Consider the following 14231-nt stretch of genomic DNA (forward strand, 5'->3'; position numbering starts at 1 on the left):
GGAAATAGATTTATTCTTTATAACTTGCATATGGCTTTTTTTGAGATACTGTACTTTTAGAAAAAGTCTGGAAAAAATTGCTTAGGCATTATGGAATTTGAACATTTGAACAAAATATAATGTTGTAATTTATCTGGCTGCTGCATTGCTATAAATCATTCTTGCTTACAGTTTGTTTTAGTTTAGAAACAATTTAATAACAGGCACAACAGAAGAGTAAATAAGCATAAACTTTAAAGAATCACTCTTAAAAATATATAAAATTACAAAAGACTTCATAGTTAGTCCATCTTTTTTTAAGAGAGAGAGAATTTTTTAATATTTATTTTTTAGTTTTTTCGATGGACACAACATCTTTTATTTTATTTTTATGTGGTGCTGAGGATTGAACCCAGCGCCCTGCGCATGCCAGGGGCGAGTGCGCTACCGCTTGAGCCACATCCCCAGCCCTAGTCCATATTTTAAATAATTTTTCTTCATTTTTCAATAGTCTTTAGGAGCAGTAGTCTGTAGACTTTAAACACATGTCTAAAATAAATCTCTCATGCATAGTTGTGAGATAAACCATTGCAAAAGTATAGTCTGGCGACTTTAGAAGTAAAGAGACTTATTTGCCTTCCAATCCTGGCAGCTAGAGCCTCCCAACAGCATGGTGCTGGCTTCCTTTGTAGGGTCCCCTTCACTGAGTCATAACAGAAGAGCCCATGCCCTTGCTCTATAACAATCTACTCTCATGAGAAAAATTTTAATTCATTGTGAGGGTGAAGCACCCATGACCAAATTCCCTTCTACTAGGCCCCACTTCTTAAAGCTTCCCTTACCTCAATATCACTTCCCTGGGGATCAAGCCCCAGTACATGAACATTTGGGGACAAATCATATCCAAACCTATTGAGAAGTCAATTGGCCAAGACAACAACAACAAAAAAAATGTCTAGTTCAACAGAAGGGGAAAATGAGGTAGAAAAAAAATCCCAAGGATCATAAAATCTTCAAGGGAAGATGTTATGTCTTCCTGTCTTACTCCTATTTTTATACTTAAACCTATAAGAGGTTTAAGTATAAAAATAGGAGTAGGAACTACAAAGACAAGGAAGGAGGGAAGAATGAACTAATGAATAATGAAGTCTCTCAAGAGTGCTTGCCCCCCACCAGCACTGAATCATGGTGGATCCCTTACAATGAACCTCTCTTGTGCCTCATCCCACCTGCCTCCTCCTCCACTGAGAATGAACTCTGCCTTAGGTCACTGAAGCTTTCCGCTGTTCTTCAAAGCCATCAAGCCTCACCTGCTCCACCAGAGACCACAGACCAGAAGTGCTCACTCTCCCGACTCATTGGTGCTGCTGAAACACATCTCCCTCGCTGCAGCAAACTGACCCATTGTGTCCTCGTTCAAATAAATAGTCATTGAGATGCACTGAGCACTTACCACGTGCCAGGTACTCTACTAGGCAGTTGACATGCATCATCTTGTCTTACTTAATCCTTACAATAACATCGTGAAACAGGCAATGTTAAAATTACTGTTTTAAAGAGAAGGAAATGGAGGCACAGAGAGGTTAAGTAACTTGTGCAAGGCCTCAGTGTTGTGGCACTAGCCGGCATGTGAGCCCACCTCTGAACTCATGCTTTTGGTGACTTTTAACAGACAGTGTCAATTTTGTTGTTGTTAGTTTTCCTCTAGACTATACCTTGACACCGGACTGTATCTTTCAGTTTAGTACTTTCTGAACTTAGCATAGTGTCTGATATACAGTTGACTGGGAATAAATATTTATTGAATGAATGAGTAGTCTGTGAGATTATCTATTTTTTATGGACCCAATTTTATCTTGCTGGCATGCTCTCAGAATTCTTGGATGGAATGTACTTCCTTTTGGAATTGTTTGAATCAGTGTCTACATTCCATATGTCTCTCTCTGAAAGATTTGCTCTGTTTGTTGCTGCCCACCACATTTTTTTAGGAATAAAGGACAAGACTTACCCTTGGAAATACATATTATCTCAATTAACACAGCCACTTTCTATTATCATTGACAATACTGTTTTGCATAATATTCTTGAACATTTATCTTAATCTCCCCAGAGATCTTCTCTTTTACACTCTAATTAGGAACTGTAATTTTATAAAAATAACTTACATTTTCCTCTCAATTATTTTCATTCTTTTTTACTTATTCATTATTCTAAATTTTGTACATTTCTTTTTAGAATCTATCAACCTTTCTGACCTAGTTTACTGATCTACAAGTCTGAAGAACTTGTTGGCTTTGTCCAACACATAGAAATAGGTCCTCTACATACGATGAGTGTGGAGGGAGAGAAAATTGGTCTGTGTTACTTGGTTTTAGAGCAGCTAACTTTGAGCCTGCTTGCTTCCACCTAATGGGGGTCAAAAAGGGGACTATGCTGTCAAAAATCCTTCTTGAGGCTTCTATTGATCACTTCTGTTTGCACAGTTTTTAGTGGGCACTTTGTTGGAAACAGGAGACAAGGGACTGAAGACTCTGTGAGGAGAAACCACTGTCATGACTTAAGGGACCAGCAGATTCACAGAAGACCCCTGGCTGACTTCTGGTTATGTGGTTTTTGAAAATTAAAGGCAAATTCTTTTGTCTCCAAGTTACCCTGCTTCCTTTTAACTCTCAGTCTTCCTCTTTCTTGAATCCCAAGTGATTTCCTGTGTTTCCTGCCTTAGGGGTTTGCTTCACTGGGCCTCAGGCTTTATTTGTGTGTGTTCCAGGCAGATGGGTGGTCTCTTGCAAGTGTATCATCAGATTAAGACCTGCAGCTGTAAGCACTCCCACTCCAGCTCAGAGAATTGATGAGAAAATATGGAATTTAAAGAAGCCTTGAGTGTTTGGTTGAGAGGAAGGAAATGGTGCCAGATCCATTCATTCACTCGCTCACTCATCCAACACTGTGTGTGCCTCCTATGAATCCTTAGGCATTATCTTAGGCACCCTAAAGATGAGGTGGCCCAGCCTCTGCTTTCAGGAGGCTTACAATGCTGTTGGGAGGCAGGTGTAGAACAAGTAAAATGTAACGAGCTGATTGCTTTGGTGGCGGCACATGGGAAATGCAGGAGAAGCCAGAGAAGATCCTGGGCCTGCCCACAATTCCAGGAAAGCCTCTCACAGATGAAATTTAAGGGATAAAAGTTTACTGGGTGGACAAGTGAGAGGGTGTTTCAGACAAAGGGCAGAAATGGGGAAGCAGGAAGAGCATGGTATGTGTGAGAAGCCATAGGAGGGTCAGCTCAGTCTCTGGAGCTGAAGAAAGGCAGGAGTCAAGTATGATGAGGGAGCTGCAAAGATAAACAGAGGCCTCTTGGAAAGACTAGGCCACCACACTAGACTGCTCAGACTTTGTTCTGTGAGCAGTGTGGAGCCCCTGCAAGAACTCTGAGTAAGGAGAAGACAGGCTCAGAGTTGCATACTGAAAGATCACACTGCAGCAGAGTATAGATGAGATTAGAGGACAGTGGTACTTAAGAATCTGTGGCAGTGGGGATGGAGAGAAGGCAGGGACAGATAAAAGAGAGACTAATCGACTATAACAAAAGATTGCTACAGTTTTCATATTGTCTTCTTTCTATTTTAGCATATAATTTATTCATACATTTTTTTGTTTTGACTAAGAATATCTGAAACTAGATAGCTTTTTAACATATGCAATTAAAATTAACATGAAACAATGCCAACATTCAGTTAGTATTGAATATATATTTGTTTATTTATTTGGTACTGGGGATTGAACCCAGAGACACTTTACCTCAGAGCCACATCTCCAGTCTTCCTCTTTCTTTCTTTCTTTCTTTCTTTCTTTCTTTCTTTCTTTCTTTCTTTCTTTCAGGCAAGTTCTCACTAAGTTTCTTAGGACTTTGCTTAACTGCTGAGGCTTGCCTTGAACTTGTGATCCTCTTGCCTCAGTCTCCCAAGACACTGGGATTACAGGCATGTGCCTCTACACCCAGCTCTAATTTTTTTTTTTTTTTGCAATCCAGTTTTAAAACTATCTTTGTGCTACCAATAATTTAAGAGCCACATTATGGTTTCTCAACCAAAAGCTCATGTGTGAGACAATGAAGGAATGTTCAGAGATGAGTTAGATTATGAAATCTATAACCTAATGAGTGGATTAATCCATTGGATGGATTAATAATGTGAATCAACTACTGGGTGGTAATTGTAGGTAAGTGGGGTGTGTGACCTTAGGGATTATATTTGTCCCTCTGTGTTTCCTGGATGACATGAACTGAGCAGCCCTGCTCCAGTAAGCCCTTCTGCCATCATATTCCACTATCATCTCAGGCCAGAGCAATGAAGTTGGTCAAGCATGGACTGAACCTCTGAACCCATGAGCCAAAATAAATTTTTTTCTCCTCTAAGTTGTTCTTATCAGGTATTTTGTCATAGGACAAAAACAAAAACAAAAAAACTGTCTTAACAAGCCATTATTACTATGAGGTCATCTAACTAGATAACAGAAATAGGGACTATGTTGTAATGTGACAGATAAGGTACATTAGACACTAAATGTCACTTATTTAGAAAGACATCTAGAGACTGGTTTTCTTAAAGAATGCAGCAATGATATAAAACTACTGATATCAAATAGAAGTGCCCTAGATTGAGAAGTGGTTTTCTGATAATTATGAACAGCATGACCAATGTTTATTATAGGGAAAATAATACCAAAAATATTTAAAAGGCACTAATAGCTATTTCAAGATCCTTTAACTCTTATCAGTATTATCAATCATTATTTGCTCAGCATATCCCAGGCACAGGCATAATATGTACAAAGGTCCTGAGGTAGGAAAGACTTTGGTTTTAGGAGCTAAAAGGAGGCAGAAGGGGTAGATAGAAGGGAATGACAGGCCTAGGACTATAAAATGACATCAGAGGGGTAAATGGGTATCTGTTTGATTAATGGCAAATGTTCTTTCAAATTTTGTCTTTTTCTGATTTTCTGCATTATAAGACATTGTTGGTTATTCTCACTCCACTCCACACTGGGCTACACTCACTGGTTCTCTTAAACCTTCTTTCTCATTCTCATGGTCTCCCTGAGGATCTTGACCACAGTCACACCACTGTGCTAATGACTCCCACACCTGAAGCTCCAGCCACCCATCTCTCTCTCTCCCAAGTCTTTGGTCTCAGTATTCCACAGGTTCCTAGTCTGATAAAACTGAAATAATTTTTCCCTCAAAACTTGTTACATTTCTTACATAACCTAACTTTTTTGAGGTAGGACCTCCATCCACCCAAAGCCAGATTTTTAAACTCATTCTTTTTTCTTCTTTTTTTTATTGTTGGTCGTTCAAAACATTACATAGTTCTTAATATATCATATTTCACAGTTTGATTCAAGTGGGTTATGAACTCCCATTTTTACCCTGTATACAGATTACTGTATCACATCAGTTACACTTCCATTGATTTACATATTGCCATTCTAGTGACTGATGTATTCTGCTGTCTATCCTATTCTCTACTATCCACCTTCCCCTCCCCTCCCCTCCCCTCCCCTTTTCTCTCTCTACCCCCTCTACTGTAAATCATTTCTTCCACTTGTATTATTTTTCTCTTACCCCTCCTTTCCTCTTATATGTAATTTTGTATAACCCTGAGGATCACCTTCCATTTCCATGCGATTTCCCTTCTCACTCCCTTTCCCTCCCAAACTCATTCTTATTCTCTCACCTTATCCTCAGATCCTCATTTTTCACAACTAATCAATCATCAGGTTCTTTTAGTTTCACCTAATAAATATTTTTAAATAAGTCTTTTCCATACTAGTTCTAGTCTCTGACTAGTTCAAGAACTCCTCATCTCTTTCTTTAGTTACTAAAATAACCCCTACTGGTCCCCCTGCCTCCAGTCTTTCTCCCTCTGATGCATCTCCAACAGAACAACCCAAATAATCTATGTGCAACGAGAGACTGACTATGACTTCCTGACAAAATGCCCCTTCCTCCATGTCTGGTTGGTCCACTCTGGCATCCCCTTGGTTCAAGTCCAAGTTCCTTGTCACAGCATGTAACTCTCTCAGTGATCTCTCCTTTTCACAGTACATTTTAGCAGGACCAAGCTGCATAGAATTCCCTGAACAAGCATGCAGCTGCATGCCTCTGTGTTGGACAGGCTGAATTAAGAGATCCTTTCCTCTGCTTGCCTCCATCACTAGACCCACCAAATCGTACTTAACTTATCCATGCCTACCCTTTCCAACTGGGCGGCAGAGAAGTGGTATTATTCCTTTTGGGTAACTGTTGAGTCCAGCACTTGTTCCTTCATTCAGTGAGGATTTATCAAGTGCCTACTACTTCCAAGGGTTCTGGGAAAACAGCAGTGAACAAACCACAGTGTCAGTCCTCATGGAGTTCACATTTGTGAGGGGACTCCAGGAGATTACCTACATGCTAGGCACTTACAACCTATTACTCATAATGAAAATTTTTGAAATTTGGGCAAATGAAAGACTCTTCTTAAACCACTAAACACAACGTCTAGAACATTTGCTCTGACTCACTTTTCCTTTGAACAACAAATATGGCAGTGACTAAGGCAACTTAAACTACAGATTGAACTGCTCTAATTGTGAGTCCTGTGGTCTTTAGTAAATCATAATTCTCGTAATTACTATAAAACATTTTCCCATGTACATACATGGAGAGATATACGTGTGTGTGTGTGTGTGTGTGTGTGTGTGTGTGTGTGTATGTATGTATCCTCATGTTCAGATAATCCTTGGGGTAGGAAAGGAATGAATAACTTCCCATTTAATTAGACATTTCTAAAACTATAGAAGATTAAAGATTTCTAAAGGTTCCTCACCCATGACTGCCTTGGAAACAACATCTCTTAACACTCTCCTCACAATCTAGCTATACTCAGTTGTGTGGACTTCTTGATGCCACACATCTTTAAACTTCCATACCTTGGTGAAGGCTGTTTCTTTGGCTCACCACTCCACCCCCTCCCCTTCCTTCTCATTTTATTTCCTTCTCTGAGCCAGGTAAGGTTTTTCTTCTCTTGTCCTCTATACCCATCACACTTCAAAAACATGTGGCCCACTAGAATGTAGGTGCCAGGAAGAGGGTCCATATCTGGTTGGTCCACTCTGGCATCCCCAGCTCCAAGTACAATACATACTTTTTAACTAAATTGAATGGTGGGATTTCAGCTGAAAACTCACTCAAGAAGAATTGGAAATGGGCATAATTATTAGAAAACATAATAAATCTCCCCCCTGAAGGCACAATTGGTCAGTCACATTTCATCTCTGGCGAATATCTACAACATTCCAAAATTTAAATTCTGAATGTTAAGTCTGTAGTCAAATTTGCACTTCATTAGACTTACAGTCCAGGCTGGTGTTTAGTTGCCCAAGTTGACATCTGGGCTGACTCATTTTAATTTGACTGTTTGAGGTTAACATCCACAGCTGTTGTAGCACTGTTATTGTCAGTCATGCCTTTGAGATCAGAGTTTAACCGACTCAGAGGAAGAAAACAACAGCCTTCACAGGACCTGCATTTCAGTCATTTGTCAGAAAACAATCAGTGTTCTTACCCATGGATGTCTGTTTAGAGCTCTTTCATGTGTATTCTTCTGAAGAAAATAAAAACAGAGGATAGAACTTTAAGCTACATCCCTCAGTTTTATACTTAAACACAGTTGGTAAAATTTTAATATGAGTTCTTTGGAAAAAAAAAAAGTTTGAGCCTTCTCTCTACTTACTCAGCAAATGTTCTCCAGGCACTTGAGGTTTGTGATAAGTCCTATGGGAGAATGAAATCTTGATGATTTATTATGTGCTTTGAGTCTCTAATTCTTGTTACTCTGTGACCCTTCAGACAACAGCTGGGCACTCTACTCATGTGTGTCAGGGAAGGGTTCTGACCGCAGAACACAGGGGAAAGAAAGAATCCTGGGTTTTTAAGCTTCAAAAGCCTAAGCCCTTGGGGCATAACAGTTTTAAAAACCATGTAATCATTTTTTCTACCCATAGATTATATCAACAATCTATGCCAAGTTGGATATAACTTTCCTATGTTCATATATGAATACACAACCAGTGAAATTCCACATCATATACAACCCAAAATGGTAAGTTGTGCTCTATGTACATATGATATGTCAAAATACATTTTACTGTCATGTGTAACTAAAAAGAGCAAATGACAATATTTTTTAAAAAGATCTATGCCAAGAGAAATGAGATGAGCTAGACAAGAGAAGGGGAGAGGAGAGGAGAGGGGGAATGAAGAGGAAATATCCAGAGGAGAGAAAAGGGGGAGGAAAGAAGAAGAGAGAAGAGCCAGAGAGAAGCAAAGGGAGGAGATGCTTGGGGGTTACCTATACAGGGGTCTGTTCTGGACTTTCCCATATCTGCTCAGCTGGACAGAAAATTGGGACCTCTGGATAGGCTTGGGAATCTCAGAATAAATGAAAATTTAGTCCACCTTTCTGTTGTGGGTTGAAAAAAATAAACGAGGCATAAGAATTTTTCTGTGCTCATCATTTTATCAGTTAAGATCCAATAAGGAAAACAGAAAACAACTGAGTATGCAAAACTGAAGGAATTTAATTTTAGCAGGGAATTTGCTACATCTGTGGTAGACAAACTGAGAAGAAGCTAAACAGTCTAATGGCACAATCTAGAGCTTCAAAGCAGTAGGAAGCCACTACTGCCACTATGCTGGAAGGATAATGAGAGGAGATGAGGTTTTGAAACCTGGGGTCGAGGTCACTCAGGAGAGCTGAAAGCACAGCAGGCCTGCTCAGAGAGTAAAACACAAAGGCAATGCAGCTGATAATGATAATGCAAGAAAGAGTAGGGGGACACCAGCCTCCCCATGTACAAACCCTGAAATACCTCAAAAATGCCACATAAGTACCGAACTCAACTTGGAATCCAGCTGACATGGGTCAGGCACTGTAGCAGAGCAAGGGGAGGGTGTGGCCATGAATATGTGACAAACACACCCATGATATGGGAGCAGAATGTCTGCAGGAGTTGCCGAGGATAGTGGACCTAAGGCAGCCTTGCAGGATCACCACACCCCAGCAAGACTCAGCAAGGCAGACATGACAAGGTATCTTAAAAGCTTGAATGTGGGACAAGGGCCTTGGATGTGGGACAAGGAACACACATCAGGGATCTACCTAGACAGCAAACTAAAGACAAGATAGGCCCTTGGATGCCTCAATGAATTCTCTCCTGGTCAGAAAACAATACTGAGAAGACCCGATACTGACTCCACCATAATGAGTTAACTACATATAAACTTTCCACCCTCACTTGCATATCACATTTGGCTAAAACTCCAAAGAAGGAAGAGGAGACCATCTAGTAGAATGGAAGCTTAATCAAAGTGTATCAGATAAAGACAAGAAAAAACCTAGACCAATAATAGACACATCCTGCAACTAAAAGAGCCCACTGAATGTAGGACAAGGATAAACACATAACACAAATGTCTGTAATGCAATGAGAAACAGATCATGTCAAAAAAAATGTACGGAGGCTGGATATGCACATAGAGAGGCCCAATATTTGCCTGCCAGGCAGAGAGCTTTTCAGAAAAGACCTCATAGACAGATGATGTTGGCTCTTTCAATCGTTTGAGGATGAATGGGAATTTAGCAAGAAAATCCTATATTTCTGATTTAACTGTAGTCCATTAAAGTCTTTCAGAAACATGACCAGTCTCTCAGGACTTACCCTCATTTGGTCTGGTAAATGAGGCAGTACTAGTAGATATAGCCTGGTGTTTTAGTCAGCTTTTTCACTGCTGCAACTAAAAGACCTGAGAAGCCAACTATAGAGGAGGAAATGTTAATTTGAGGGCTCACAGTTTCAGAGGTCTAAGTCCATGGACAGCTGACTCCATTTCTGAGGGCTCAGGGTGAGGCAGGACATCATGACGGAAAAGCAGAGACTCCACTTGCCAGATACAAATATATACCCAGAGCCATGCCCCAATTCTGATCTCCTTCAGCCACACCCTATCACTTCAGTTACCACTCAGTTAATCACTGATTGGGTTGAGACTCTTACAACTCAATCATTTCTCCTCCAAACTTTCTTACATTGTCTCACAGGTGAGATTTTGGGAGATACTTCACATCCAAACCATAACACTTGGGTTTCAACTCTGATGAGTAGTATCAGCTACTAGTGGGAAATGAGTTCCTTAAAAAGTATCTTTTGTGGACATGATGAGGCCATTTCTAGACTTTTATATTGAACTAAAAACTTAGATCAAAAGGTACTTAGGTAGTTTACAGAATGTTTATTAAGCAGGAAAAAATATACTTAAGCCATGTAAAATTATTATTTCCACACTAACCAAAACTTCTATGATAAATTTCAGATTCTCATGTAATACTTTGATCTGTTGGGACTTTTGCTGTATTTTTGTTGTTGTTGTTGTTGTTGTTGTTTTTGTTTTTTGTTTTGTTTTTATTTTGATTACCCGGGCTTGAGCCTCAGAAGTTCTTTACCACTGAGCTTCATCTCCAATTCTTTTTATTTTTTGACACAGGGTCTCACTAAGTTGCCAAGGGCCTTGCTAATTTGCTGAAGTTAGCCTTGAACTTGCAATCCTCCTCTTTCTGCCCCCAGAGTCACTGGGATCACACGGCTAGATTTTGCTATTTTTTAAATAGAGAAATAAGACTTGATTTACAAATAATAATATTCCTAAACTTTCTTTCTGTAATCTAATAACTTAATAAAACTAATTATTGTTCTCCGTTATTTACAAAACAGAAAATGTTTATATTGCAGGAAAAAAAATAAAAGTCATCAAACTGTTTTTACTATCTTTTTACCTCATTAGAGATGACTGTTCCAGAAAGATCTAAAGATACCAAGGAAAAGATGTTTACAATGTATTCAATTCCTTGGTCAGTCAACTGTTCACAATTTCGTAAACTCAAGTAGTTTAAATTACGGCAGCTGAAAGAAAGCAGCATAAAGAATTAATTTCAGCTTTCAATCACATCATCAGTATCGATTTCTTCATGTAAAAACGATTGGGAAAACAAACAGTATTGAAACAAAGATTTTTCTTTTCTGAATATAAATGTAAGACTAAAAGTAGAAAATAATTTGGCATTATAGAGTTAGATAAAAGAAAGATTATTATATAAGACTTTCTTTTTGTTTCACATTACAAATTTTAACAAATATATATATTTAAAATACATATATTTTTTAAAAAAATATATGTACAAAATACTACCATGTATGTACCACAATGAATAACCACTAAAAGTGCAAAGTTAAGTTCCCCACTTAATTATTATAAGTTTGCTGCAGGAATTGAGTTTCATCCTTGGAGATCACAAGACCTCTGCCAAGAGGATCAAAAATACTCCTTGGGAAATGTTGGAGTAAAAGTTAGCATGTAAACAACAACAGTACAGAGAAATCACACTTATCTAGATTTTCATTACTTTATGAATAAGTCCATTTCAAACTTTCTCTTAGGTGACAATAATAAGAAATATAAGATGTAATCAAAAGATTAGTTCAATCATGACTTTATATTTGATTCAGTTTCACTGAGGATGTGAGGATTGGACTAGCTTCTGGGCATGTTCTCCAAATGGCTAGAGTTTTTGATTTTATGTCTAACTATGATCTCTCCTATTAGCAAATATACAATTACTAATGCTATGTTATTAAAGATTGCTTTATCATACCGCTCTGATAGTTTCACAATAGAGGCATCACCCAGTTGCATACAGTTACTTAAATTGAGCTCTCTTATCCTTATGCTTGAAGGGCCATCAAGAAATTGCCTTAGTCCCACATCACCAATCCTGTAGAAAAGAGTGAGAAAATCTTCACTTGTAATTCATATATATATATGAATATATACATATACATATATGTAGGTATTAAAGTAATAATTTCTATAATCAATATATTTTAAAAATCAAAAATAATATCTCTACAGTGGTATTTTGTTAACATTATAAGACCAAATTTGATTATGTAGTATTTAATGTAATAGAAAAGGTATAAATGATAGTAATGGAACAAGTATTAATAAAAACATTATATTTACATTCATTTGTTCTTAATTAGATGGCATAATTATTAATAACACAGATAGTCCTTTTCTCCCAGGTTAAAATGTGATCAGGTTTAACAAACCCACTGATGATTTTTGTAAAAGAAAAAGACCAAAATTTAGGAAAGGGAGACCCAATAGATACAAACTATTGCCACAGTCTTGAGGAATTTTCACAAAATACAAGGTCAATTCAGCTGGATTGGAAAATCAATAGATGACCTATGAATTCTTGCCTTCTGAATCAGAGAAAACCTGTTGCTGGAGGAAGACCTTGACCTCAACCTTCCAACACTGTCCTAATCAGAAACACCCCGGTGTCAGCCCTCCCTATCATGTCAGCCCTGCTTCAGAAATGAATGAAGATCTATTTGGCCCAGCTCTCTGTCTTCCACTGGGACTCCTATTCCTAATTTCAGATATCACCAATTCCTTCTAAAGACCATTTCAGGAAATAAACCAAGACAGAAGATTATATCATTGTAAACCTAAGAGGTATTTTCACACACAAACCTACAGGTAGGTGCACAGCCAAGAAAAACATTGGGAGCATTACAGGCTGGTTGCAGACACCTTCTATACCCTCCTTTGGTCAGATTTGCAAAGAACTGAGCAGTAAAGGCAGAAGGTGATATCCTATTGCAGCTGAATGGGCTGTATTAGTAAATAATACCCTGCCCATTGACATATGTTCCACTTGGAATATGAGAGGGGAACAATGCCAGAACCTGGGAAAGCAGTTGAGGGCCTGGTGAGGGGGTTGGGTAGGGGATATAGGGAGGAAGAGATTCCAAATACAACAAATCAACTTATCCATCGTCAAATACCAGGATTGGAACATTCACTGAGAAATGTTTTCACTAAAAACAAAATATAGCACAAGATTTGTAAGAAAGCATACCTCTGGAAAAGATTTTTAAGAAGAAAACAAAAACATTACAGCATTTTTTTGGGGAGAGAGAAGAAAAGAAATTAATAGAGAGAACTGGCTAAAATAAAAATGGCCTCAGATGCATTCTGTGATGAAAACATGGCTGCTGGATATAAGAAAGATGGCAAAGAAACTAAATAAAAATAATAACCTAATTTAATAAGAATAATAATCTAATTGAAGGTACCAAGACCAAAATTGATCCTTTAGGAAGTAGAGAGTATATTTTAAAAGTTCCTTTGGAATGCTAAAGATGAGGATGAATGATTTAAAATAAACAAGATACAAAGTAAATGACCAAGGTTCAACCTTTAAATAAAGAAGATTCTTGGAGATGGAAGATGGCAGAGTAGAGTAAAGCTGCATTCCAAGCTGTATTGTATGTGGAAACAAAGCAACAGGTGTATGGATTCTCAGTGAGGTGGGTGAAAGAAGCATTTCATTAAAATTTAATATTGGACATTCAAAATGTCTTAGGTACTCAGAAATTTGAATATAATAAAAAAGAAAGAATACATTGGAGCCAACCCAGGGTTCCATGGGTGACACCAGCACAAATTCACCACAGAGAGACTGGGGGGAAATAGAGTTTCGGTTCAGAAAAACCTGAGATCAAAATGCTTCCTAATCTTAGCTGACCAGAGACTGCACTGTACGCTGTTGCTTGAAAAACTGGGCTCTGTATCTCAACTGGCCCATGAGAGCTGAGGTGGAGCCATTTGTGGGCAAGAGGCCCCTGTGGAAACTGTAGGACCTGGGGGATTAGGAAAACAAACAAACAAACAAACAAAACATCATAGTCACAATATCCTGGCAGGCACCTATTGAGTCTAGCAGACATGAGTAAAACAGGTGTAAAATACTCAACCCAGGGGAGGAGTTCAAGTCAGAAGGGTGAAGGGGAGCCAAACTCACTTCTCCTTTGTGTCTGCTGGCTCACATGACCAGCTGAAGTGGGCTGGAAGCCTGAGAGAATAGGGGTAAATACACTCAGGGACGAAGCCCAGGAAGGCTATGCTCCTGGGCAGCCGTGAGTAGAGGATCAGCACCACTGCCTCACAAGTGAATTTCTTGAGAGGTTCCTGAGAACCAGACCTATATCAGAGAGCAACTATTGTCTAGCCCTAGGGGTGGGTCAATCTAGTCTCTCTAATTAAGGAACCACCCAACAAACTCCTGAGACCTGATTAGACCTTA

General features: G+C 38.7%; 1 protein-coding gene across 1 annotated transcript in view; it reads right to left on the reverse strand.

Annotated features, from left to right (window-relative positions):
• The window catches only part of FBXL13 (F-box and leucine rich repeat protein 13), a gene marked incomplete at its 5' end in the record, with an annotated part of 221317 nt that overhangs the window by 45395 nt on the left and 161691 nt on the right, over positions 1-14231 (reverse strand). Inside the window, 2 exons of the mRNA XM_081283294.1 lie at positions 10854-10980; positions 11730-11849. Of these exons, the coding sequence (XP_081139420.1) occupies positions 10854-10980; positions 11730-11849 (247 nt within the window). The remainder of the gene's footprint in view (positions 1-10853; positions 10981-11729; positions 11850-14231) is intronic.

This window comes from Spermophilus citellus (genome assembly GCF_964194105.1).
Source record: "Spermophilus citellus genome assembly, chromosome: 3".
Classification (NCBI taxonomy): Eukaryota; Metazoa; Chordata; class Mammalia; order Rodentia; family Sciuridae; genus Spermophilus; species Spermophilus citellus.